This window comes from Crocuta crocuta, unplaced genomic scaffold (genome assembly GCF_008692635.1).
Source record: "Crocuta crocuta isolate KB4526 unplaced genomic scaffold, BGI_CrCroc_1.0 scaffold20, whole genome shotgun sequence".
In the NCBI taxonomy this organism is placed as follows: domain Eukaryota; kingdom Metazoa; phylum Chordata; class Mammalia; order Carnivora; family Hyaenidae; genus Crocuta; species Crocuta crocuta.
Window position 1 is genome coordinate 4,310,131 of NW_027527932.1, and position 24,324 is coordinate 4,334,454.

General features: G+C 39.8%; 1 protein-coding gene across 1 annotated transcript in view; it reads right to left on the bottom strand.

Annotated features, from left to right (window-relative positions):
* NKAIN3 (sodium/potassium transporting ATPase interacting 3) overlaps window positions 1-24,324 on the bottom strand; it is a 268,095-nt gene that overhangs the window by 114,806 nt on the left and 128,965 nt on the right. Inside the window, exon 4 of the mRNA XM_077751829.1 lies at window positions 15,948-16,145. Within this exon, the coding sequence (XP_077607955.1) occupies window positions 15,948-16,145 (198 nt within the window). The remainder of the gene's footprint in view (window positions 1-15,947; window positions 16,146-24,324) is intronic.

Sequence of the window (24,324 nt, forward strand, 5' to 3'; positions counted from 1 at the left end):
CTTCCAAAAAAAAAAAAAAAAAAAAGAAGCAGATTACATTCATTTTAATAGTATATTCCATTTGTCCCCCAAATCCAAAATATTTTTATTTCAACACATAATCAATATAGAAAAAAATTATCAATGGGACACTTCACATTTTTTATGTACTAAGCCTTCAAATTCCAGGGTATATATTACACTTACAGCACATTTCAGTTTGGACCAGCCACATCTCATCTGCCTCACGATATTTGCCTGCCACATTGCATAGCACGGCTATAGACCATGAGGAAGACTGGCCTAGATTGCTTCAAGGTTCCTTTTCAATTAAAAATTTCTGAGGGTGCCTGGGTGACTCAGTTGGTTGAGGGACCGACACTTGATTTTGGCTTGGGTCATGATCCCAGGGTCGTGGGATGGGGCCCCATGTCAGGCTGTGCACTGAGAATGGAGCTTGCTTGGGATTCTCTCTCTCCCCCTCTGCCCCTCTCTCCTTGTACTCCTTCTCTGTCTCTCTAAAAACTAATTAAATTAATTAAAAAAAATAAAAATTTTAAGGTTTTAAGTCAGTAAGCACTCAGAAGTAAAGATACTGTTCAGGCACCAAAAAAAGTTATGAAAAAGTGGTGTAGGTAGGAGAAACTCTTCTGAAAATAACTTCAGCAAAAAAGAGAATGTATTGACTCATGTATGGACAAGTCATGAGGAGGGCTGGGTTGAGCATGACTCAATCCAGAACTGCTACATCTGTCTGTGTTCCTCTGTGTCCGGATACCTTTCTTTTTTCACAGCTCTGTTTTCCTTTCCGATAGGCCCTGTCCACACAGAAGTTGCCTGCATCTACAAATCTAAACCCTCCTGATTCAGCAGGCTTGGAAGGAAAAATTTATACAAGTTGAGAAGTGTACAGCTAAGTGTCAGGAATAAGCTTACATGAGTATCTGTGAACCAATCGCTGGGTCCAGAGGAAGGAATATGCCGACTGAAAATTTGGGGGAGTCGTGTTTTGCTCTGGAGCTGGAAGGTAGTAGAGTCAGCCCTGCTCTAACCCACCCTCACCATGCAGAGGGAAAGGGTGGATGTGCGGCTGTTTAACTACAAGGCAATTGAGGTGACTCTATCAAAAGTTACGAATATGGAAGCTGGCAGACAAAGACAGCTTCCTTACTGTAGAATGTGCTGTTACCCTCTGTGAGTTACCCTGAAACCTCAATGGGCCGTTCTTCTGCACACTGATTTCCATGATTCTTGGCTTGAGAGATTTCTCTGGCACCAAGACAGCCTCCTCAGACTCTGGGAAGGGCATCCTGGAATGCCAGGGATTGGATATTCCTAGGGAAGCATTCAACTTGAGAGGATGGGAACATAGATACAGAACTGAGGAGAAGGATCCCCAGGACATGAAACCCTGAGCTCATAGTAATAACTTGTTCAACAACCCAATCTTCACTAGCTTTTCTCATTCCTTTCTAACTGTGCTTTCTTGGGATCACCTCCTAACTCAGCTATCTGCACTTAAGTCTTGTTTCAGCATCTGGTTCAGGAAAACTAGAACATCACTCACCTATGGATTTTAAAGAGGATTTGAAATGTCCGTTATATCTAATCGGAAGCCAATTCTAAAGGCAATCTCTATTAGAAGATCAAAATGCAGAGGCTTTCAACCATGGATCTCATGAAGTTAGAGTACCTGGTTTCAAATCTTAGTTTTTTTTTTTTTTTTTTAACGTGTATTTATTTTGAGAGGGCAAGACAGAAAGTGAGCAGGGGAGGGTCAGAGAGAGAGGGAGACGCAGAATCTGAGGCGGGGCTCCAGGCTTCGATTTGTCAGCACAGAGCCTGACGTGGGGCTCCAAATCACCAACCGTGAGATCATGACCCAAGCTGAAGTCGGACGCTTAACCGACTGAGCCACCCAGGTGCCCCTCAAATCTCATTTCTACCATGTGTTATCTGGGTGACCTTGCACAATAGATTTCGCATTTTCCCTTACTTTCCTTGTTTGAAAAAAATGGAGATAATAATGGAATTGCTAAGCAGATTAAATGACTTAATATTTATAAAATATGTAAAGCACAGCCTGCATATAATAGTTATTAGATAATCATTTTTTTCTATTTTCCTCTATGCTATTCTAATCAATAACAATCATCAGCCTGAGACTGTGTCAACATGTCTTGTACCTGTTAGAGTGAGATAGAGAATCTACCTAGTTTAGTGCTGGGCCAAAGGTAAATCATCATTTAATAGCTGTTGATAATTACTCCGGCAATAAGACAAACCATGAAGATTCAAGTCACTTCCAAAGTAGTACCGACTAGTTTCTAAATAAATATTTTGATCTGACTTGGTCATCTTAGTCCATGCAGGTTGTTATAATAAAATACCAACATATGGGATAGCTAATAAACAACAAAAATTTGATTTCTTACAGTTCTTGGGGTTGGAAAGTTCAAGATCAAGGTACCAACATGGCTGGCTGAGGGCTCTCTTCCTGGTTTATTGTCAACACCTATGTACTCACATGGTGGATGGGGCTAAGAATCTTTCTGAAGCTTCTTTTATAACATACTCATCCTACTTATGAGGGCTCCACTCACATGGCTTAAGCACCCGCCAATGGCTCCACCACCTAATACCATCATCCTTGTGGGTTACGATTTCAACATGAAAATTTGGGAAGACACAAACATTCAGACCATAGCATTAGTGAAATTTAAACTGCATTTCCAAGTGCGTTGAGAAGGAGTTCTAGGTTAAGGGACTGAACTCTTTTTATAAACTGAATCTTCACTGATCTTCCTCTTTGTTTTTCATGTATTCCCAGAATGCAGGAGTTTCATGTTCACATGTAGGCATGGAAAGGTCTTCCAGAGCCCCACCTTGAAAGAATTACCTAGTAATTTAGGTTTTGTCCTGATGATTTACTCCATTAACAAGCATAATTGGATAATAATAATAATAATGACTGGGATAGAATTTGCTTCTTTCGTCCAGTGCACGGACACAAAAATCTCACAATTTGAAGGTTTGGATGGACTTACACAAGATTGTGAAATAAATAAACAAAATCTGCAAACTGATACTTTGAAACTCTAATACCTTTCCAAAACATACATTAAAAGATATATTTAGGTCTATATTACCTTTGGTTTATGTATTAACTAAGTATTCTCAATCAGCACAGCAAGGAACCAAATTTGGAGTCTCCTCCCCAATCACTGACCACAGGATCTTGGACAAGATGTTAATTTTATGTCATGGTTTCTTCATATATAATTAGAGATGATAAAGCCTACCTTCCATTATTTTTGAGACTATTACACAAGATAACACTTCAAAGGAAGCTGCCAGGCACAAAATATAAGCCCAGGAAGGAGACCTGTGATTCTTTTTATTATTAACAGTGGCTTTAAAATCCTTTATAGCCAAGCACTGTAACACAGTTTTCTATTTGTTTGGATTAGTTTAGCTTATTAATGAAAAGCTGTTGTGTATCCTGAAGATTTTAATTGTTCATGTTTTATTGTCCACAGGACTTCCTGATTATCTTTGCTACTGAGTAATAATTATGCACTGCAAATATTTGCTCAAATTTTATATGAGTCACTTTTAAATGAAAGAGGTATTTACATTGATCGATTTAAATACAGAGCACCACTTCCCCATAGTTGTTTTGCTATCAATTTCACTTTTAGTAAAATGTGAATGGCTGATACTGCACTAATTGCTTTAAACCATTATGAAATGACTATTTTAAACCATTAGCATGGCAGGATTTTTCAATCTGAGAAGGCATACCTCCTACTTCGACTTCTAGATGATACTTCTTTTAGGCTGACTGTGGTTAAGTTTCATGACAAATCTGGAAATATTCCTCTAATTATTATTTAAAGATTTTTTAATGTTTATTTATTTTTGGGAGAGGGAGAGAGACAGTGCAGAAGTGCGGAGGGGCAGAGAGAGAGGGAGACACAGGATCTGCTGCAGGCTCCCGACTCCCAGCTGTCAGCCCAGAGCTGGATGTGGGGCTCCAACTTACAGACTGTGAGATCATGACCTGAGCCGAAGCTGGATGCTCTACCAACTGAGCCATCCAGGCTATTTCTATTTAATTATTAAAACTGTTTTTGAAAATAATCTGTGTTTGGTTGCTATTGTTTTACACATTGAAAAGAGATCAGAGCTACCAGTGGAACAAGATTCCCAGACTCACTCAGTAACTAGCAACATTATCTACCTTATTGTTCAAATCAAAACTCTAAGCTCCATCTTATTTCTTCCTTTTTCTCACATGCCACTTGCTCTTGTCCTGCAAGAAATGCATAGGCATTTCTACCTCCATGGCCACCACTCAAGTCCAGTCACGATCTTCTTGGAATAGCTAACAAATTGATTTATTTTCGTCTATTTTTATTCTCCAATCCATTCTCTGAACAGCTCTGGAGTTGCTTTCTTAAATGTAGATCATATCACTTTCCTGGTTGAAATGCAGTAGTGTCTTGCCAGTGAATTATAACCCAACTAGAACTCAGTACCAGGTCTTCTCTGATTCCTGCCTACTTTGCTCATGTCATTCCCACCACTCGCTCACTTGCTCTCTAGACTCTGGCCATGTGCATCTTTCTGTCTCTTCTGGAATATTTCTAGCCTCTAATTGAGTTCATTTGTATCTCAGCTCACATGCCATTTCCCAAGAGACATCTTCTCTGGCTACTCTGCTGTATATTGACTAAACCAATTTGATCATTTATAATCATCAAGTCCTTTGGAGGTAAATATTTAGAGAAAGTCAAGACTCGAAGTTTTTCTATCCCACAATCTTACTATCAGAAAGCAAGCAAGTTTCAGTATAAACTCTGCCACACACAGGACAATATTTATTAGCCAATGTCACAAAACCTGTCCTGCAAGTTCCTTGAAGTCCCAGCTCACTCTTCCTTAGGGCATCTGAAAAGTTGGCACTTGGCTTGCCTGACCAATTTTTCCTAGTAGACTGAATATTTCCACAAGGAGGACCATGTCAGATTCCACTTTGGTTTATCTCCACCCTCTCATCCGCTAAGTTCCTAGCACAGAGCTTTGTATGGAAGCAGGCTTACTGAGTCTGTTATTCTGAATGAATGATATATTGCTTGTTTTCATTTATAAAAATACAAAAAATGACAAATTATGTTCTTTATGGAATTTGTACAAACTTTGGTCTTCTAAAAGGAGAGTGTAAATGTTTTTGAATTCATTCTTACTATTATGTGACTTATTTTTTCTTTTACATAATAATTAATCTTACCTAGGGCTAAAGATGACATGTCTGCCAACATCTGAATGACATTAAATTACCCTAAGTAAAGCATCAATAAAATTCGCTTTCTTGCTTCTAATATCTCCATAAGCCCAAGTCACAATGTTTGTTTTGATTAATTATTAAACATATCTCCGATTTTCTGTATAACGGTTTTTGTGCGAGATACGATTTCTAATTAAGCTTTCCATTTCTCTGATGAAATTGTATTTAAGTCTACCAAATGGCATAACTCACTTTTGCATTTAATAATAGATGTTTAACAGATTATTTGAAACCAGTAGGGCAGTAATAATTTATGAAACCGTGCAAACATGTCTGGGATAATCATGAATATCTGGGCCTTGTGAGACTTGATTCTGTTGTTTGGAAATGGTATGAAATTTGTGGTTTGAGACATAAATGTCTGTGATACCTGATTAACATACAGAATAAAATCCAATCATACACATACTATTAAGGAGAACGCTATGGTATAAGAAGATATGAACTTTAAATGCTTACATATCTTAGGTTGTTAAAACCCACAGATGCTATGTACAAGTGACAGACATTAGTATTCATTTACGTAAGACCACACATCTGTAAGAACTGAGAACTGCTATCTCTAATCTGGATGTTTCCAAAACACGGATATATATGTAGTCAAAATATATGGTAGATTGCCTAAGTTCCAAGTAGGGTTTTATCAATGAACAGGTGAGGGCTTTATACCTTTAATCGTATTTCTGAAATTTTTGGTAGATGCTGTCCACGTGTCACAACAGATCAAAGAATTAAAAGTAAATATATGATAGAATATTATTTAGGCATAAAAAGGATTACAGGGCTGCTACATGCCACATGAGTGAATCTTGAAAACATGCTAAGTGAAAGAAGCCAGATCCACAAAAAAGCACATATCACATGATTTCATTTATATGAAATGACCAGAATAGGCCATTCTATGAAGACAGAAGGTAGCTTAGCTATTGCTTAGGTTTGGGGAGGAGGAAGGGCTAAGTGGTGATAGCTAGAGTCAAAGTTTCTTTCCAAGGTGAGGAGTGTGTTCTGAAACTGACTTTGGTGGTGATGGTTGCCATATCCGTGAATATACTGAAAACCACTGAACTGTATACTTCAAATGGACGGATTGTATGAGATGCGAATTATATTTCAGCAAAGCCTTTAAAAAAATGTATGCACATTTCAAAGACAGAGTACACTGTGCAGACATGAATAACAAGAATAACAAGAAAGACATAGTTCACCAGACAAGCACTTTCATCCCCAAGCGGTTTTAGTGACCAGGTATACTCTGTTCCCGAACACAAATGTCCCTGCCAGAGCCTGTTTAGTGTCGTGGACATGGCACTTCTTCCCCCACAACCACAAATCCTTTTCAGTATTTCGATGGTCTAATAAATGATCCCTTTCTGGAGCGTTGGATGAACTGTTGACTCAGCTTTCTGAGGATGGAATTAAATATAGAGACCAAAGGTGGTCTATAGGAGTAACTAACCTAAATATTAATGCTTCTAGATAGCACTTAGAGGTTGCCCAAAGTTTGGCACAGACAGAAACCATCTATTTCATATAAAAATGGATTTGCTAGGAAAGAATGACTCTGGGAAGAGTTTAGGGCAGGAGACATTAGCCATGATTTCTTTCCTCTTACTACTACCTAGGGAGCCCCAGCAAACAAGCAACAAAAAAGGAGTCAGATATACTTAGCATTTTTAAGTGCTGAAACCCTCCATTTTTTTAAACATCAAAAAGGTGGTTAAGAGATGTTTTCAAGGGTGAAAGAAACATCTTGAACTATTCATGCAATAATCCAATCTTTAAACTATTGGATAATTATTATTATTTTTAAAAATTTATTTCTGAGAGAGAGACAGAGACAGAGACAGAGACAGCGTGAGCAGGGGAGGGTCAGAGAGAGAGAGACAGAATCTGAAACAGGCTCCAGGCTCTGAGCTATTCCTCAGCACAGAGACCGATGCGGGGCTTGAACCCACAAACTGTGAGATCATGACCTGAGCTGAAGTCGGACGCTTAAGAGACTGAGCCACCCAGGCGCCCCTGGGTAATTAGTTGTTCTCTTTTACTTTCAAATACCGGAACTGTCAGTAAACCCCATCAACACACAAAAAAATTCACAGGCTTAAAACTCTGAAAGTTTTCCACTGACCTTCAGCCAAAGGGCTGTAAGGAAATTAGAGGCTTTCTTTCCAATGTCATATGAAGTGCAACAGAGTAGTTAAGACCATGAACTCTGGATTCCATCTGCCTGGGTTTGAGGTCAGCTTTGCTCATTACAAGCTGCGTGACCTTGGGAAAACTACTTAATTTCTCTGTATGTCTCAGTGTTTATATTTGTAAAATGAATAAGGTAATACCTTCTTCTTGGGTCCTTTTAAAGATTAAATGAGTTTCTATTTGCAAAGCACTCAGAGGAGCTCCAAACATACTAGGACCTTGTTAAATAAATGCAAATGTTAACACAGGAATAAAACAACAAAAAACCCCTCTTGTAACTGTACTTACATTTTTGGAGGAATATAATTGATAGTCACTGGAACTTATTTCAAGGTTTATCTTTTGACTTGCATTCTTACACTGTGCGAGCATATGTTACTGAGTTCGCCATCGTATTATCTGCTCTTGTCACTGGGCCATTTACTCTAAGCAGATGAAGCAGATATCTATACAGCCTTTTGAAGATAAAGATTCTACAGGATACCTTGTTGTCTAATGTTACTTCTCACCCTATTGAGTTTTAATTTATCTTTAGGCTGAATGTGTCTGATATGAAGGGCAGGGAACAGTGATGAATGCTGACGCGACTGGATGGATGCAGTGCAAACACCATGCGGATGATGAAAAGCCATTCTCAGAGAGCTCTGGTCCCCAGCTCCCCCATGGCGACGGCCTCCAAAGACGTTAAAGAATGAGACTCATCACCTATCAGATACGAAAGAGGACATCTTGACAGCGAGGATTCAAGACAATATGTATGTAAAATTACCACCGAAGAGAGATAGATAAAGGGAGTTTTAAAGATCTCTTCCAGGTTTAGAGATTTAGAATTTGTCTGCTAGTTATAAAAATAAGCTCCTTAAAAATATGTGTGTGTGTGTGTGTGTGTTCTTTAATAGTTAACATGAGTATATGGATCTGTTTACCAGCAAATAACTAATGCTTGAAACTAAAAAAGAGCCATAATTGAATATCCATTGTCACTGACCTCAGAACTGAGCAGTCTGCTAAAAGGGAATAACATGCAATAACTCTAGATTTAAGAGTGCTTCCAGGCGCACCTGCATGGCGCAGTGGGTTAAGCATCCGACCCTTGATTTCAGCTCAGGTCATGATCTCTCAGTTCGTGGGTTCAAGCCTCACATCTGCACTGACAGTATGGAGGCTGCTTGGGATTCTCTCTCCTTCTCTCTCTGCCCCTCCCCTGCTCTCACTTGCTCTCTTGCTTGGTCTCTCTCTCTCTCTCTCTCAAAATAAATAAATAAACATTTAAAAAAAAAGAGTGCCTCCAAATGATCACGTGCATATTGTGAGATTCAGGAATATGTAATGATCTAAGAAAAACAACCATCATATCTCTCCCACTGTTCTGTACAAATCATGTGATGATTAAACACTATGTTAAAAATACACACAGTATTTAAAAACATTTTGGGAGGAAACACACATAATTCCACATTTGTTTCTTGCATCTTACTTCTTTTCCTTGGCTGCTTATTTAAATCATAAATTCCTTTCCATGTTTTATATACAAAATTTTATACAAAATTGTCGTAGTTATTGTGACCTAATAGTCATGTTAATGTGCTGTAAATTGTCATACTGTATTCAACAAGATATGTTTAGACATACTCAGGTTTGTACTATAAATAACAGTGAAAAGAACATCATGCAGGTAGGTCTTTGTTGCTGTTCAATTATCATCTTAGGAGAAATTCCACCGAGTGGACTTACCGGGCCAAAGAGTAGACATTTTAAGGAGCGTTGCAAGAAAGAATGCCTTTACCAACAAGTAAGTAACAATTTACTTCTATGCTATGTGTTCTTGTTTTTAAAAGTTGTTAAATTAGTGTGAATTCAATTTGCACATTTCAAGTTACCGTTGAAATAATCCTATTTTACACCTTCATTTACAATTCTGTGATTACATCTGTTTATATTCTTCATTGATTTAATGATTAAATTTCATTGTTTTTATTATTCACTTAAATGACTTCATCACGTGTTATTGATAATGACCCTTTGCTATCATACAAATGACTTTTAGTTACTTTTTTCATTTAGTTTTGTAAGATCTCATGTTCAGAGTTTGGTAATTAAATGAGGAAATTATAAGACTGTAGAATGAGATTAAATGGCCATAGAGATCCTTTCAACCAGAAATATTTTATCCATATTCTCCACTGGAAAAAGGAAATGCTGTATTTTGGATTGTGGTATTTAATTTGGCATATATGTGTCTTCTTTAAGTCTGTGGTGTTAAATTTCCAGATTGGAAGTCTGTTCTGAAAAATACATATAGTGTAGTACCTAGAATTTAACAGGACATAATTTTAAATTTTCTCCAGAAACTGTTTCGATGTTCTCTTTAATGGGAGCAAAGCAACTAGACTTGGCCAAACCAGGGAAATCCCTCTCAAAATAAAGAAGACGTGGGTGGATGTGGAAGAACAAATTCAAAAGAAGAGTTATGGTCCCGGAGTGGAATGACTTTCCTTTTCCTGCACCAATCCAAACAAATAGCATCTGAATCAGAAAGAATTTGGAAGCGTGTTCTTCAGATATGTTTTCTTTAGCAAGCGGTATGAAAAAAAATCAAGGCATAGCCTCAGTAAATTACATCTAGTGGTTAAAAATTATGCACTTTGTGTTTTGTAAAACTAAAATCCAGAAAATTTATACAATTTACTCAACAGCTCTGAGTCAGGCTCAGTCCTAGGCATTAGAGATGTGGGGTAAATACGGAGTCAAAGTTACAGCCTCTGAGAACTTGCCACTTCAATCATTGTTTCACTGTGGTAATTCTGAAACTTTTTATGAAAATATGAAATTGATTCAGTCATCCAAATGCTCCTGAGAGGCATAGGTAGGAGAGTACGCTAGTAGGCCAGAATGAGGAAAATAAATACGCATTAACTGAACGTTCAGTCCTCTGTGTAAGAATTTATGATTAAGTGTCCTATGAAGGTCATAGAGTGTCCTATGAAGATCATAAAGTGACATTTTTCCTGCAGGGAATGGATTTCAGGTGTGGGATTAAAGAACTGAAAGTTCAATAGTGACAGCACACCAGGATGGATCCCTTAGTCTTTGAAGAAGGACCAGCCCAGAGAGGAGAGGGACAGGCTGGGACGATTACAGTAAAGGCATCGTCAGTATCAGCAATACAAAGCTAACATTTACTGAGTGCTTCCGCGTCGTGCACTGTGCAGGACATTTTGGGGACAGCCCCGCATTTCCCAGATGAAGCTCACTCTGGCTTCTGCATTTTGTTAGCACATTCGTTCATTCTTGCACTGTTTGATCAGTGGATCCTTCCTTCTGTGTTTACTCACTTCCGGCTTTGGAATCTCCCGTTTGTTGGTCATTTATTCATTCATCAAATATTTCTGTGCTATCAATCAGCTATCACTGTGACTGCAGAAGTGAGCAAGTAAAAAAACGGCAGAACTCCAAGCCTTTACGGGGGTTTCATTCTGGTAGACAGACCAGAGACTCAATGATTATAAAACTGTGCTGTCACAGCAAGCCATCAAGTACAGCCCGGGGGCGGGGTGTGTGTGTGTGTGAGTGAGTGGGGCAAGTCTAGGAAATGTTCTCAGGGACACATGAACACAGTTATTTAGTACAACACTGCACTTAGTAGTTACATAATATATAATTATGAAGCATAATTGATGTACTATGTACTATATATTATGTTAGCTGTATTATCTCTATGTTCTATACATCCAACATCATTATATTTGGATGAGGTAAATAGTTCAAATAAACATGAACCAGTGATGTGCTGGTACGGAAATAACTCCGAAATATATAATAAGTTGAAAAAAGAAGAGTGGATGTCATATGCTGTCTTTTGTGGGGGGCAAATACAAATAAAAAGTCAGTTTCTTGAATTTCATACAGACACCCTGGGATAACACTAAAAATCAAAACAAGACTCGTAGCCGATTGGGGAGCAGAGCTGGGGAAACCAGGCAGAGGGGCACACAAGGGAGAGGGAGTATTTTCACTGTACACATTTTTATGTTTGTGTACTAAGCGAATGTATTATCTATTTTAAAAATTAACATATCCTGAAACTTTTGGGGGACGGTGTCTACTAGTGGACTGTGGCCAGGTGGCTGGAGAGCTGAGCGTGGGGTGGGAGGCAGAGGGGCAGGGTGGGGAGCCATTGCAAGCACAGTGTTGCACACGGGGAGGCGTGGTGTGCTTGTACCCTGTCACGTCTGTGACGATGACAGGGTAGTGTTGGGAGATGGGGGTGGCGGGAATCAGACAGGGGGCAGGTCATGAGGTCCTCATGTGACGGGGTGTGAATTCAGATTCCATCTCGAGGGTGGGAATCTTTGGCTGGTGATCAGAAGGGAAATGAGTGATCAGAATGGCACTTTGTAATCATCTCCCCAGGACCAAGTACACGTGTGATGGTGGGCGGGGCAGAACTGGGCCCGGGAAGACTATCTAGGAGGTTATTGGCCATCTTTCTGGTAGAAATGATGAGCACATGAACCGAGGACAGGGGAAGTGCTCACGGACAAGAGAGACTAGTATCATTCCACAGCTTGATCCTGGCTACAGCCCTTGATTTTTCATCTCCTCCATGGATTAGATATTGCTCCGCCCTTCATACTATTCACAGTCGTTCTTTGGATTCCACTCTGAAGTTCAACTTGGTGTTGCCGGCAATTTGCAGGAGCCCTGCCATACTGGTCTCTGTAAGATTAAGGCGACAGGAATCTCCTCTCTGCCTTCCACTCTCCTTCTTCCCCTCAACCTGGGTGCCGGTGAGGGGAGCCCGAGACAGTTTGCTGCTATGCAGAGACAGTGGCGCTGGCAAGGCCAGAGACCAGAGCCCCCATGCTGGGGCCAGTCGGGCTAGACACATGGTCCCAGAGGGCACGTCAGGCCATTGCCTTCTTTCTGAATTCTGCTATTTTTTGTTTGTTTCTGTCAAGCCTATACATAGCTCCTGCAGGTATTTGCCTGGGATTTCATTTTGTTCCAGTTCCGAGCTCTGCCCTTACGGGGGACAACTGTCTAGACAGCATTCATCAGCAGAGCAGAGCGGTATCCATGAGTAAATCATTCAAATAGTTCCCTTTCACGTGCCAGAGAGATGCTGCCTTCAGACTCCAACATGGCTTCTCCATTATCCTGCCTACTTCCACTGGCCTCTCCCTGCATCCTTCTAGATCTTTCTGTGCCTCTAGAACTTACAGGGGTACCCCTGGTGCAGCAGGGCCTCCAGGACATTGTCCCATCTCAAAGCCCTTTGTCTAATTGCCAAGATGTCGCCCATGTAGCACAGGCTGTTAAATATTGTGACCATCACCCCCTTTTTTTCAGGAATAAGGCTGACATCTCAGCACATGCTAGGCAACCATTACAGGAAGTATTTCCATATCGTCACACGATATGATAAAAATTGTAATTCTAATAATTATAAACATATGTATATGAAATATGTGGAAAGCATAAAAACCCACATAACCACACAATAATACACAATTTGACAGTGGTGAAACAATCTCAGGGTATATTCTATTTTAATATAAAAAGATAAAATACTGGAACACTGTCTCCTGGGTATATTACACAAGAAAAGTCAGAGATCAGCAACTAATCCTTTTGAGCTAGAATGCTGAATAGTAGAATCGGGAATATACATGCAGGTGGGCGGCTTTGAATGGTCACTAAACAAGTATGTCAAGGAATTAATTCATAACTGACAAGTCCTTTTAGGTGGTGACATACATTTTGTTTAGTATTTCTCCTTAGTGTATGTTTTTCTGTGTCAGTTCAGCCCCTTACCAAATAAATACCTTCACCTTGCTATTCATTTGAATTGGAGTAACCATGGAGAAATGACTTTTTGATTCCACAGTATTCTACTGCATTATAAAAATGTGAACATCATGCTATCATTCCACAAAATATGTTAGCAATGTGCTCTGAATAATTTTTTAAAAGGAGGTAGATCTGTCCAGAGATGAAAGATTCTAGAAAAATGTTTCAAAATTTAAAAAAAGAATAAGAACCTTTAGAATCTAGCATATAATAATATAGTACTCTTTTACCTTAACATAGACTGAAAAGTTTTAAGAGAAAATTTGCCTCTCTCTCTATTTTTTTTAAAAGCTAAGATTTAAACATATATTTTGTCGGTTTTATATGTGACTGCTAAGAAATTAAAGAACAGATTTAGGAAACAACTGATAAACATCTATTGACAAATGGCAATATCTAGAAACCAAGAATAATCAAATTCCCTGGTACATCTCTGAGAGAGACTCCTTAGTGTTAAAGCACAACCTCTTTTTTTTTTTTTTTTAATTCAGTGCAGAATTTGCTTTCATTGGACTAGATGAAATCTTTGATTTTTTTATCCTAATCTTTAGTCTTTCTAGAAAATTATATTTCAAATGTGCTCTAAAACACTATTTTAAAACTTGACATATGTGGGTTAAAGAACAATAATCCATAGGTTATACAAGTGAGGTAAGACCACTACATTGGTGTTCTCAAATGAGCCATGGCTCCTGGTATGCTCACTTTTTTAGAGCCACCTCCTACATTTGGCTTGGGCTTGGTCATATGACTTGTTGTAGTCAATGGAATAATAGGAAGAATTATCCAAGTAGAAGCTGGATAAATGATTACATGTTGGGCTTCTCTTGGAATCTTGCTACCTTGCTATAGGAAAGCCTGTTGAGTTTCTGCAAAAAGGCAAGCCATATGGAGAAGAATGTGGCCCAACCGCCAGCCCTAGATGTGTGAATGAGGCCTTCTTGGTTATTCCAGCCCCAGCAAAGGCTGTGGTTGAAAGGTTCATATGAGTGACCCTGGCCAATATCACGTAGAGCAGAAGAACCGCCCAGTGGAATCCTGCCCCAATTACTGACCCACAGAAGTCTAAGCAATGCATTTATATGGCTCTAAGTAATTCCATGTTGGGGTGGTTTGTTACACAGCAGTAGATAAGAGATACACTACATGATAGCATGGAGCTCTCAACCTTCTTTCTAGAAATAATTCCAAGGTATATTCTTCACTAACATACATCTCTTATATTTCTGTTGGTTGTTTGTTTACTTATTTTGTTGTTGTTGTCTATTTATTTACTGTTGAGTCTATGTTTTATTCTGATTCTAGCTCAACCAGTTGGACAGAAGGACCGAGTTGGATAGTTGCTTTATATGAAAATGGCTTCATTGTCTATTGACTCAAACAACATGCCATGTTCTTGTTGGGTCTCAAAGGAACAGCATTGTTACTAATGGTATATATTTTAAGTTACTTCTACTCCACACTATAATCAAATTGTGGATGGGACAATCTGGTAGAAAAAAGTAACTTTAAGAGATTCCTGTAGGGGCGCCTGGGTGGCTTAGTCAGTTAAGCGTCCGACTTTCACTTAGGTCATGATCTCGCGGTTCGTGGGTTCGAGCCCCGCGTCGGGCTCTGTGCTGACTGCCAGCTCAGAGCCTGGAGCCTGTTTCAGTCTGTGACTCCCTCTCTCTCTGACCCTCCCCTGCTCACGCTGTCTCTCTCTCTCTCTCTCTCTCCTAGAAATAAATAAAACATTAAAAAAAAAAGAGATTCCTGTAGTCCGCTATTTCTTCTCTCTGCTCCTCTATATGGAATTATATCTTGACACTACATTTCAGGCACTAAAATGTGGAAGACTCTGAAGGGATTTGTTTTCTTAAAGAATGCTAATAATAATAATAATTATTTTTAACCTTTATTTTTGAGACAGAGCGAGACAGAGCACCAGCGGGGGCAGGACGCGAGGTAGGGTGGGGGAAAGGGGGGCGGCGGCAGGGACAGAGGGAGACACAGAATCGGAAGCAGCTCCAGGCTCTGAGCTGTCAGCACAGGGCCCGACGCGGGGCTCGAATCACAGACCATGAGATCATGACCTGAGCCAAAGTTGGATGCTCAACTGACTGAGCCCCCTGGCGCCCCTGGGAATAATTATTTGAAATATGAAGCTTACTAGACCGAGCAAGCCAGTGGTGTGTTTGCATCCTCCTTTCTCTGGAAAGAATGCTTTAGAGGTAGAAGTGGTAGCAGAAGTGTAAGCAGAAGACCCCGAAGTAGAGAATGGACAGAGCGCTGCTTCTGGGGGATGGTGATGTGCTATTTCACTGAATGGTGTGCATTGTATCTCAAGTTAGAAATTACAGGAACGGACTGTGTCTAAAACAGTGTCCGGGCACCAAAAGGAAAAGATGTAGCCTCATTAAGGACAGCCAATGTTAGCATAACTGCTGCTATTTCCACCATTTAGAGGATGTTCTCCACGTGCTTCTTTAAGGCGTTATCTGCCAGACGGGTGTGGACAGAAGGTTTACATACAAAATGCCCATAAAGGAAAGTCTTGATCAGACGGCGATTCGAATGTGCTACTTACAGAGAGCAGTATCTGGACGGCGCTGTGGATGACCTCTAGGTACTGGAAGTCGACAATGCAGCCTGTGACAGAGACGTACGTGTAGTCGTCCATCGCGCCGTGGGCTGACGCAGGCAGCACCCTCCGCACACAGCCAGGCCCGTGCTCCCGCCACCACGACCGGTGTACAGAGATGTTGAACGTCATCAGGTCCGTGTCCTGGGGGGCAGGAGACATGAGAACAAAAGGGACAATCCTGTCTTACCACATCTTTGATTTGCACCTGAGGAAGAATTCAAGATGAAGACAATTGTTGAGACGACTTAGACTTCAAGGGCATCGTGGGGAGGAGCACTGGGTGTTATATGGAAACCAACTTGACAATAAACTATTAAAAAAAAAAGATTTCAAGTGCAAAAGAACACAAGACAGAACCACAAATGTCTACGTACACCGTACGCCTAAACTACTGGCTTATAATTGTTTACCATAGACACAGTCCTTTGAAAAACACCATTTTAAGGTAAGCACACCTCAAACATTGAGAGGCAAAATCCCCTACGTGTGTTCATTTAAAAATTATTTTGTTCCAAACAAATTATTTTATTCATTTTGAAACATTTGTCTGTGTTTTCTTGTTCATCACCATCGACATCACCTTTACTGATAACATTGATGAGTGCTTCTTAGCTTCCTAGCCATCGTTCTAAGCACTTTTCATGTTTTATATCCTTTAAGGTTCCTGTAGGTACTATTAGTAACCCAATTTATAGTCAGTGGAATAGGAGTCCCCCTCAATGGTGCCTGTGGATTTTACCTCCTTTGGGTTATCTGACTGGGCCCTGAATGCGATCTCGTCTATCCTTATGAGGCAGAGGCAGAGGGAGATCACACACAAGGCAGAAGAGAAGGCAGTGTGGACATGGAGAATTGGAGATCGGAGGGATGTGGCCACAAGCCCGGGAATGCTCCAGCCACTAGAAGCTGGAAGAGACAAGGGCCTCTTCTCCTCAAGGTGTCCAGAGGGAGCCTGGGCCTGTCAACATCTTGATTTCAGCCCAAGGAAACTGATTTCAGACTTGTGGCCTCCAGAACCGTGAGATTAAGCTTCTGTTGTTGAAGACATCATGTTGGTAGTAACTTGTTGTATAGTAGCCATAAGAAACTAACACAAGTAAGGAAAGGAAGTCGCAGAGAGGAAAAATAAATTGCCTAATTTAATGAATAAATTAAATAAACTGCCTATTTAATGACAGACCCACAACTGGATCCCCTGTTGTCTGTACTTGCAGCTCTGATGTGGTGAAAAGCCCACTTGCCTACTGTGCTCTCCCTCCCAAACCCTTAGAGTTCCCCATACCCTCAAGGGCACTGGGTCCTTCCTCCTCAATTGTTTCCAGAAAACACCACTGAGAGCCCGAGCAAAAGGACCGGAAAGCAATTCTTGGCATTTACATATCAAAATAGGCTTTCAGAGCTCTTAGCAGAGACAACAGCCCAAGTGTTTTTCCTCAAAAGACTGAACAACTAAGATCGGACTGTTCTTGGCATAAACCATAGACTGAAAAGCATAGGTGAGGAGCCAGGACCTTGATTCCCCCCAAACTTGACCTTCAAGTCCTAGCCTCTCCCTTTCTGCGTACTGAATGCTGTCTTTTCCCATCATACCTTCTACCTTGTGCGGGAGCGTAATCCTCAGTAAAAGCCTCGCCCAGAAATCCTGCTTGGCCTCTAGTTAATTTCAGTTGCTTGGTGAGCTCAAGGACTGTGGTTGGTAACAAAGTACTCGTGTAAGTAGCCTCAGACTAGATCACTATTAAAACGTTTGACAACTTCTTTTTCTTTTTGTGGGTTGTTGGTTTGTTACATGTATCATTCAGTTACCTTCACAGTTATAGCACTTTATTGATAACAAAACATTTACTTTTTTTTTTTTTTTTTTTTTTTTTGGTTCTTGGTTTGCTACATGTATCATTTGCAGTGCCCCCTGAAGGGAGGATATTATGGAAAAATAATTGCTTCAGCTAGTGAATTCAGTTTAACCAAGGCAATTTACCTGCAGGCAAACGGCACCCTGGCCGCTCCCTTTTCTGACCATCAGATTTAATCTCTCACAGTTAGTCCTGATCATAACCCAAAAAACTATTATTTTCCGTTTCAATAGAATTCATTAGGTTCAGGATGAACTGCATGATCTCAAAAGTCATAGCAATTTCTGCTCTTCAAGTATTCTTACCCAGTGGCCTTTTCTATCGCTGGACTCTACATTCCTTTCGCTATGATTTTGACTAAAATTTATATTACCCAAATAAAACAAAAGTGAATTTATGAACTCATGATACATATTTGTTACACTCATAAAATCGCTCTGTGTAGTTCTCACTTAATTTGTTGGCACTATAAATATTTATAAACTGTACCTTTTTTTTTGCAATGACTACATTAAAATGTGAATGAGAACGTCAATAGCATCAAATTATACTTAAAGCTTAAACCTCTAACTTAAATTTGGTATAAAATTTTATTGCAAGTTTGTGTCTGATTTCAATCCCCTTCAGTACCTAGATTTCAAACATCGCAAAAAACCTTAACACACAACTCAATTTCCTATATGAAGCACACCGAGGAAAGGCACAACAGAAAACTCTAACGAAGTTTTTTTATTAAACAAAAATAAATCTAGAAGATCATTTACTTTATTGAAGCTGTTTGTTACCACATCAAAGCCTGCAGTTTTGAAATACACGGGTGAAATGCTAAACCTGGATCAACAAAGTGATCGTTACACATAATTTCAAGGAGCTCAAATGTCATTTCTCTTTCACTTCTTGGAGTTAGAATAGTATGTGATGATTTAAGCACACCATGGTTTAAGAAAACTGGCGACTGATATCCTTATCATTTTCTTTAGAATTTAAAAGATTTCAACAATGATATTTATATTTCATTGCGAGTGTGTGTGATTACCAAGGGGCAGTCTGGAGGACAAAGAAGAAGAAAGCAAGGAGGGAGAAGAGAAACATGAAACCAAAGCAGAAATGCTTGGGATGCATAAGGACAGCTTGGAGAGAGAGAGAGAGAGAGAGAGAGAGAGAGCATGGCTAACAGAAAAGAGAATTTCAGGGAAGGTGGTAACACCATAGATTCAAAGCCTGATTAGAAAGAACCACTGAATTTGATGGCGGGTTTGGCAGGGGGTTTATAGAAAATGCAATGCCATGAGAGCACTGGGAGAGAAAAACTAGATTACAAGGAGTAGAGGGGACTGAGAAGAGAGGACTTGGTGTGTTTTTTCATGACGTTTGGGAGTCAACATAGTGAGAACATAGGATGCTGGCCTCACAGATGGGCAAGGAGAGCAAGAGTCTGTGCACGGAGGACCACGTGTTAGCTGTATCTGCTCACACCCACAAAGTTATGACTTAAAAGACCATTATTCCATAATACCTGCTTCCTCCTAATATCTATTTAAGCAAATACAAAATGTTTAAAAGTACTTTCATCTCTCTAGTATGAATTCAAAACTTGTTTCCATTTTCTTCAGGTACTTGAATTAAACAAAGAAGGAATTTCCAGAATTCTTTGAAATGTTGTTCGTTAACTGTGTAGGTGGACATGGCTGCCTACGTTCCTTTCACAGTAAGTGTAGCCACAGAGCTGGAATCAGCTCATGTCCTAAAAAAGCTCAATATTCACCTCTTTATAGTATACCACTATATTTTCTCTTATTAATCAAGGGGCTGGTCTCTCTCTTATTCTTCTGTGTACTTTTAATCATCTGCTTTTTTGGGCATGTGTCTAATCCAACTTTAGCTAGCCTCTCTACTTTTATTTATTTATTTATTTTAAATATTTTTATTTATTTCTAGGAGAGAGAGAGAGAGAGAGACAGCATGAGCAGGGGAGGGTCAGAGAGAGAGGGAGTCACAGACTGAAACAGGCTCCAGGCTCTGAGCTGGCAGTCAGCACAGAGCCCGAGGCAGGGCTCGAACCCACGAACCGTGAGATCATGACCTAAGCGAAAGTCAGAGCTTAACCGACTAAGCCACCCAGGCACCCCCTTTTTTTTGTTTTTTAATATTTTTATTTGCCTCTCTATTTTTAGAAATGGATGCTCAAGTGCTAATAATATGCTTTTTTTTAATGTTTCCTTAATTGTGGCTCAAAGAGTCACTGAATCCACTTTTGCATAGTTATCTCCCTTCTTTGTGTTTTTACTCTCTCTTATCATAAGCCAGTCCATTTGGAAATGAACATGCATTTAACAAAATAGATTTTACTCAACTTTAAAGAGTTAGCTTTGGGTTTACATTTATATAATAGAATTCATGTTGGTTGAAACTTCTTTTGAGATACCTGTTCATCTCAGAATATGAATTAGACAAGTTAAAACAATTTGCTTACATTTCAGTTCTTTTTCAACAAAGCACTAAATATTTCAGAGGGTACTGTGGACCCACAGAATAAAGGGCAAACACAGTGCTTGGTAGTGAGGTGTACGTGTTTGGAGCATGTAATACAAAGACTACGCACCAGTTCACATATATCAACAATCATATGTTGTTTTCCTTAAAGATAGGTTTAAAAGATATTCAGGCTTCCATGGGGAAGAGTCTGTCATTTGCTGTCACTTTCTTAAAGACTCCTTAGTGCAAGCCATGAACAAGTCATGCTCAGTCTGTGCTTTTGGTTCTCAATACAAAATACAGTCTGCATCTGTAAATACAGAGAACTAAGTGATGATTGTAGGGGGGTGGAGGTTGGGTAAAATGGGTAAAGGGAAGTGGGAGGTACAGACTCCCACTTTTGAATGAACGAGTCACAGGAATAAAGGACACAGCATAAGGAATATGGATGATATTGTGGGCACCTCGGTGGCTCAGATGATTAAGCATCCAACTCTTGATTTTGACTCAAGTCATGATCTCATGAGCCCCACGTCGGCCTCTGCATGGACAGTACAGAGCCTGCTTGGGATTCTCTCTCCCCCTCTCTCTGCTCCTCCCCCGTTGGCGTACACTCTCTATCTCTCTTTCTCTCTCAAAATAATGTTTCAAATAAACATTAAAAAACGATATTGTAATAGTGTTGTACGATGACAAGTCCTAGCTACATGTATGAACAGTGCATAATGTATAAGCAATTTAAAAAAATTGACGAGTCATGTTAAGAAATGTAGGAACCAATATGTAGGGTCAGTTATTGGGTGAAGTTGTAATAATTTGAACATCAGAACGAATAACGATTGAGGCCGACCAAACACACTGAATCAGTGAAAATCTGTGATTCCATAATGATCAGAAAAGAAAGGTAAAAAACCCTCATTGTTAATATTTAAAGCAGCTACTTAAGTAACACTTCTGTGGCTTCTGTTCAGTTTTGCTATGACTGCTCTAAAAAATGTTTTATAAATTATATAAACTATAAAAATAACCACACTTGAAAAAATGAGTAATTAAAGAGAAAGAATTAAGCATTTGTTTTGCCTTTTTTTCTGGTAGAAGTTCTAGATCAAATGAACCAAGTTGGTGAAATAAGGTTCTACACTACTTATGAGTGTCAGACAATATATACAGAAGGAATAAAAGAATTACAAAAACAATTTTTGCCCATTTTAACAAAATTGTTTGATTCTTGTAAGGATTAGCAGTTGGTTATTTAAAAAAATTAAGTAAATAATTAATCCACATAGTGACCAAGTATATAAGACAGATTTTCTTTTAGTATCAAGCAACACTTCCAGAATAATAGTAACTTTGGGAAAAAATGTATAGCATTAAATGTTTTAGTAGAAAAGAAGAAAGGCTAAAATTGAGTGAGCTAAGCATCCAGTTTAAAAGTTTTAGAAGAATAACAAGTTAAAACTAAAGATGTTAGATATAGATTTCATTAACAAATATTTGTTATGGGCCTACATTATTCTGGGATCTGGATTAATCCATGAACAAAACAGACAAAAATCCCTGTTATGTTGGAGCTAATATTCTCATATGGGAGGACAGACTATAAATATACAAAAATAAAGTACATTTCATGATTGAAGGTGAGAGCTATTTAAAAACAGTAGAGTAAGGACGTCAGAAATATACAATAGCAGAAATTAATTTAAAAATTAATTAAATTAAAAATTAATTAAAAATCAAAGATCGGATAGATAGCAAAACAAAGACCAAATTAGTACCTTTAAAACTACAATAAAATTAACCACATCCAGCTCAATCTGACCTCTCACTGCTCAGTGTGGCACTGCGGCCCCTCATATGCAGGATAATCACCATTCTGTCAGAGAACAGGGTGGCAACATTCGGAAGTTTAGAATGGGAATGCCCCTTGATTCTGCAACTTTCCCTCTCTGCCTTTATCCTAGCTCACATATCCACCTGTATACATAGATGAGTGTTCTTAGCAGTGTTGTTTGCAACAGCAGAAAGTTGAGAACAACCTAAATGTCTATCAGAAATTAATAAATTGGTATTCATGCAATTGAATGCTATGTGAAGCCGAAGTGAATTAAATAAGCTTATGTATATTTAAAAGGATGGATCTCTCAAACATAATGTTGACAAAAAGAATCCAGTTGTGGACAAAATATTGTGATTTCAGTTATATAAAGTTTGTTTGTTTTTTTAATTTCTGAGAGGGAGAGAGAGAGAGAGAGAGAGACAGCATGAGCAGGGGAGGATCAGAGAGAGAGGGAGACACAGAATCTGATCCAGGCTCCAGGCTCTGAGCTGTCAGCACAGAGCTCGACGCGGGGCTTGAACCCACGAACCTGAGATCATGTCCTGAGCCGAAGTTGGACACTCAACCGACTGAGCCACCCAGGCACCCCATCAGTTATATAAAGTTTTAAAAGTTGCACAATACTGTGCTTTTTTAAAGGAATGAACATGTATACAGTAAAACTTTTTTTTAAAATGTTTTTTGAAGGAGAGAGAGGCAGAGCGTGAGCAGGGGAGAGGCAGAGATTGAAGGAGACACAGAATCCAAAGCAGGCTCCAGGCTCTGAGCTGTGAGCACAGAGCCCAATGCGGGGCTTGAACCCATGAACTGTGAGATCATGACGTTAGCCGAAGTTGGACTGAGCCACCCAGGCAGCCCTGTATCGTAAAACTTTAAATAAATATACAAACATAACAAACAAATGCAGAATAGAGAGTGAAAAAAAGGATCAGGGAATAGCAAACAAGAAGGGTTTAATTGTGCGGGAAGTTTTATCTTTATTTCATTGGTGATAAAATGAGTATTTGTCGCCTATTTCATTACTTTTTAGGATTACATAGTACTTGAAGATAAAAATTAAAAAAATACCCTTCTCTTTCTCTCCATGTCAGTTGCCACTATCCTAGACTAGCCAGCCATGGTTTCTCTCTGGGACAGTTGCAATGACCCCTACATGTAACTCCTGGCATCTCCTGATCTCAAATTTATTTTATTTATTACAGCCTGAGTAACATTTTTAAAGCCCAAATGTGTTGACATCACGAGGTGCTTGAAAACACTTCAAGGGTTTCCCACTGACCAAAGATCGAAGGTTCTCGTGGGCAAAGCCTGACGGGTCTTTCATCACTCTTACAGACATGTCGTCCTTCCTTCACAATCCATGCTCTAGCTGTTGCGGACGAAATGACACAAAGACAAGACACACACAACAGACAGACGCAGACACAACTCCGGCCGGAGGAACAATTCTACGCAAGCCCCTCTTGCGGTTTATTTTATACCCCGGTAACTGGATACAAACTGAAATCTACAAGATGCGTTCCTTTACCAACTAAGGGCAAGTAGCCAAACACATTTCAAGGACAGGGGGGAGCAAAGGGAGGAGCGACCACAACATGTTTACTAAGAGGCCTGCTCACAACTCCAGCCTTCTCCCTACTTCTAAGAAGGACATGTTCCCTCGTGTGCGAGCGGACCATGAAACTTGGATATTGTGTGCAGGCCTCCTGGCAGAGCATCCTGTTTGCAGGCATGATCTGCCCAGGCAGGGAGCCCCGCGTGCAGGCACATCCCCGCGTCCCTGACCCCGCTTTCTTGTGGTCGCTGTCGGGCTCCCACACTAGCCATACCGACCCCATTCCCCAAATGAACTGTTCTGTCTAAACTGTTGGTCTTCACACACCCTGTTCCCTTTTCATAGAAGATCGTCTTTCTCACCTTCCATCTGGTTTCCTGCCCCTGTAACCAGCCCTTCCCCTTCCTGGTTACCTGGCCAACTCCAGTTTCTTTTTAGGGTTCAGCAGAGATACCACTTCCTGTGGAAACTCATCCCCAGCCCTGGAATGCCTGGGCAATATAACTCTTCTGTGTGCTCCCAAATGCCCAATGCTGCCACCTAATTTTATATCTTTATTTGGGTAGAGATGACGCATTCTTTCTTATAATCAGTTTTCTG